The 4324-nt window shown below is 41.1% G+C and overlaps 1 protein-coding gene across 1 annotated transcript; it reads left to right on the top strand.

Annotated features, from left to right (window-relative positions):
* The first annotated feature begins 2580 nt into the window (after positions 1 to 2580).
* LOC144663414 (uncharacterized) lies at positions 2581 to 4324 on the top strand. Its single transcript, XM_078524344.1, has one exon. It carries the CDS (start codon positions 2610 to 2612, stop codon positions 4089 to 4091), a length of 1482 nt encoding a protein of 493 aa, XP_078380470.1. The 5' UTR covers positions 2581 to 2609; the 3' UTR covers positions 4092 to 4324.

The following is a 4324-nucleotide window of genomic DNA, read 5'->3' as shown; positions in this document are numbered from 1 at the left end:
CAGTTGTGCTTATTTTGTGGAAAAGATGCGAACGCGAACAAGCTACAGCAGTCTCCGGCGCAGCTGCTATTAAGGCCTGGCAAAATGAGGAAACTTGTTTTCAGAAACACTCGTAGCGCGCACATGTTTCTCCAGAGTTTCCTAGTTTTGCCATACGGAAAATATTGTTTACAGCGTCAATTTGTGTCTGCATTAAGCAAAATGTGTTTCTACACGACAGAAACATTTCGTGTTTCAGCGCGGCATGGAACCATGGCAAAACGAGGAAACAATTATGGAAACATCAAATGTTTCCTCGTTTTGCCAGGCCTTTATAGTCGTCACGCAATGCTTCTCTTTAGTCACGCAATACGTCTACCCTATCACCGTTACTTGGCGAACCAAATAACGGCTGCGAAGAATATACGATGTTGGCTAATGCTTTTTTATCAGTACGTTATTGTTCTTATTTCGGATAACCCCCACAAAAAAACCTATTTCTTAATCTTTCTGCTTTTATTATAGTTAGTTGACAATTTGAAATGTTTCCTAGGAAGTGCCCCTGTATTAAACACAAATATTCTTCCACCCCCAAAGTTAATCTAAAACAGTGTGGCTACACTGTGATACAAACCTTTTGAGCCTTTTCCGGTAGCAATTCGAGTGGATGATTGGGAGAACGAGAAACACCGATGGAAACATGACGCGTTCACTGGCCTCTAAATCTTTTACGTCGAGGGTTTCCGTATCTTGAAAAAAAGGACATGAAAATTTACGTATTTCCTGTATGAAATAAACTCTCGAAATGTTTTCTATCATTGCAATTAAGTTATATACCAATTATAGTGCGCGTGGTACGTTGCTGATATAACATGCAGGGTGTCCCTGGCCCTAGCTGTAATTTCTAACCGCGTTTCCAGGTTCTCTGTCGAGTCTGGGAACGAAACTGTCTGGTACCCCCGGATACCCCGCTGAAAACAAACTCGGCTCCAAACCCTTGGCTCCAAACAAGATCACTTTTTATTACCTCTGCTTCAGAACGAGTCCTCATACAAAGTTCTTATATAAAAATATTTTGGATCTGCATGAAAATGAACACGAAACTCTTTTTCACATGAATGGTTTCGCACGAAGACTCGTTTTGACACAGAGGCAAAAGGCAACTCAGACATGCCCTATTTTCAGCTAAGGACTTTTGCATCAAGTTTTCGACCCACGCTTTTTAACTGGCACCACGTGACACATCTTTGCAACCGTCTTTCAAAATCCCTACGCATACACATGTACACACAAGAGGCTGTGTGGGGACCACCTTGAAAAGCAATCAAAGAGCTCTTCGGGCCACGACTGAATTTTTTTCACCAAGTTTTACATTTAGTTTTCATTCCTTGAAAATATATGAGCAGCAAGTGATTCAAACATTTCAGAAATAAGGAAACATGATAACAGATAATCGGCGGAATGTCTATTAGATTGATATGTCCACTTTTTTGGCGGTCGATTACTTTCTACACGTAATTGTCAGCCATATTTTGTTTCTTTGCTTCTTGTTTTTCTTGTCAAACCCCTTTAAATTTAACCGCCTTGCTACACTCTTTCTACAAGTATATTTCTACCAGGTCAGCGGAGTTGCAAAGAAAAATTTTACAGATGATGGACCATGTGAGTGACCAGTCGTAAAAAGGAGACTAGTACAAGCTTGTAAATTTTATCATGAACGAATTCTCAAAGCAGCAAAGATGAAAAGAATACCCACGTGAAATGTGTGAATGTGCCATTAGGCTGGAAAAGAATTTCGTGTAAACGAGGCTTGGAGGTGAGATTTAGCAACTGCGGTAACACGTATAAGGTGTATTCGGCATTGCTTGTTCAACATTGTTGTTGAAAAGACTTAAAAAAATAAAACCTTTACTACTCCTGACATGTAAAACGACCCTTGTGTTCCTTTCTTTGCTGTATAACCAACACAATTTAAAACTTGAAGTTTATGTCTCTTTTTTCGGTCATTTCACGGCGATAAGGAAATGTCTCATTAGCAAAATCACTTAGCGAACGGAAATTTCATCAGCAGAACACAAAAGATAAAAAGATATGTGATTATGGAACAGAATAGCCAATATCCCACAATTAACACTTCTCGATTATGACAAAAAGGCATAGCGACATCCATAATGGCGACTTAGTGCCGTTTTTTTTGCTTCTTTGTACGAGCAGAGGCATTAAAAAGTAGTTTTTCACAAACAACGAAACACAGGTTAAGAAAAGTCGATTTTGTACATTTTTAAGGCTAACGAGAACTTCAATTTACTGGCATGATTGTCGCCTTGTGAAAAGACCCATAATTGCGTGTCCGAAGCGATAATTTAGATCCCGAAGACCTTCCTTTACGTAATTAAAGGAACAAAGCTTTTAAGTTTATTATTATGTGTTAATAGAGGCAGCTTGAAATACACTAAATAGTTTGTTGGCGGTAGAAGAGATAATTATCCAGATACAAGCTAACAACATTAGAATAAAGCTCAAAAATTGTGTTTGGATCCGCAGCACAACGGAAAAAGACTGCTGGGCTAAAATATTTGGATACTGAAGAAAAGAAAACCAATTACGAGTCGTAAATTAATTTTAGCAAAATGGAAAGTAAGCCCTCCAAAAGAAATGTTACCGTTCGCTTCGAAAACACCGTGCGTCAAGTTGATGAAACATTGAAGGAGCTACAAAACAAAGGAAAGAGCGAAGAAGATGTTGAAAATGAGATTGACAATTATGACAGTGAGGACGGTTGGGACACGGATTTAGAAACACCATCTAAAGACGCCCAGAAGACGCGCAAAAGCGCCGATATCACTGGAAAATCGGCGTATCTGAGAACTTGCCGTAGGCTTGGGGTTCCGCCAGTCACTGCCATAACCGACACGATCCACACTTCGGAGATTGCGCTAGCACATCATGGCCTGGGACCCCAGGGTGGCAGAGCCCTGGCTAAGGCGCTTGTGAAAAGTACCACAGTGGAAAAACTCGACTTACAAGAAAACAGCCTCGGCGAGGAAGGAGTGGATTGCTTCGCAAAAATGCTGCTTGAGAACTGTTATATAAAGTGGGTAAACCTCGCTGGTAATATGATGAGCTCAAACGGGGCGCGTGCAATAGGGAGCGTCATCGCGCAAAACAAATACTTACAATGGCTTGATCTGTCGTTTAACAACTTTGTCGATAAAGATGCCAAGCCGCTAGCCGAGGGTTTGATGAGCAATACAAGCATAAAATGCTTCAGCTTGAGTCAGAATTCCTTTTGCGAGGCGGGCGGAGAGACAATAGGTCCAGTTTTGGCGGAAAATAACAGCATAACTGAGCTAAACCTAAGTTGGAATCACTTGAGATTGAAGGGCGCCATCGCAATTTGCAAGGGAATGAGATCAAACAGCTCTATAGAAATCCTTGATCTGTCATGGAACGGTTTTGCGGATGAAGGCGCTGAAGCGATGGGAGAGGCGCTCAAAAAGAACGACACACTTCTTGAGTTGGATTTAAGCCACAATCGCATCACAGAGAAAGGCGCGCAAGGCTTAGCAAAAGGTCTGCAGGTCAATCAAACTTTACGCGTGCTTAAAATCGGATTTAATCCTCTTGGAAACACCGGCGCGTACGCACTCATGAAAGCGATCAATGAAAATGCTGATTCAGCTCTGGAAGAACTTCACCTCGACAACGTTACAGTGAAAAAGAACTTTGCCTCTCTGTTGGAAGAGTTTATGAAGAAAAAGCCTGCGTTTCAAATCACTTCCGGTGCTTCGACTTATAACAACAGTAAAAGAGGCTCTCTGGCCAGTTTCCATGGCAACGACGACAACGACCCCGGAAGGAGGATGAAACACGAACTATTGACGGCGCTAAAGAATTTTTTGTTGGAAAAAAGGTTGCGTGCTGTGGATTTGTTCAACTGCTTGGACAAAGACAAGACACAGAGCGTGTCGCCCGAGGAAATGTTTACCGGTTTGAAGAAATTTAACGTGCCGCTTACTGATCTACAGCTAAGAAGACTGATCCGCATTCTGGACAAAGATGGAGACGGGGAGATCGATTACGGGGAATTTGCTGCAGTCAACGAGATATAGAGCATGCAATACTCCCATGTTTTATCAATGTCCCCTTGTCTGAAATTATTGTCAAGCAAATAAAGAATATAATGAGCTAAGGAAATAATCAGCTTAAGGTATTGTCTTGATGAAGTGCCAGATTCTCAAAACCAACTTTTAAGGAAATGTATAGCGATTACTAAGGAGAAAACATATTCTAAGCACAAGAGTAAAATAAGCAGTTAAGTAGAATTTAATAAGCACACAGGTTG

Source organism: Oculina patagonica, chromosome 8, assembly GCF_052425735.1.
Source record: "Oculina patagonica isolate OP01 chromosome 8, crgOcupat, whole genome shotgun sequence".
NCBI classification, from domain to species: Eukaryota; Metazoa; Cnidaria; class Anthozoa; order Scleractinia; family Oculinidae; genus Oculina; species Oculina patagonica.
This window is presented reverse-complemented; position numbering and strand designations above follow the sequence as displayed.

Excerpts from the sequence above, each read along its gene's own strand:
- LOC144663414 (XM_078524344.1), top strand. The coding sequence starts at position 2,610 with ATGGAAAGTAAGCCCTCCAAAAGAAATGTTACCGTTCGCTTCGAAAAC.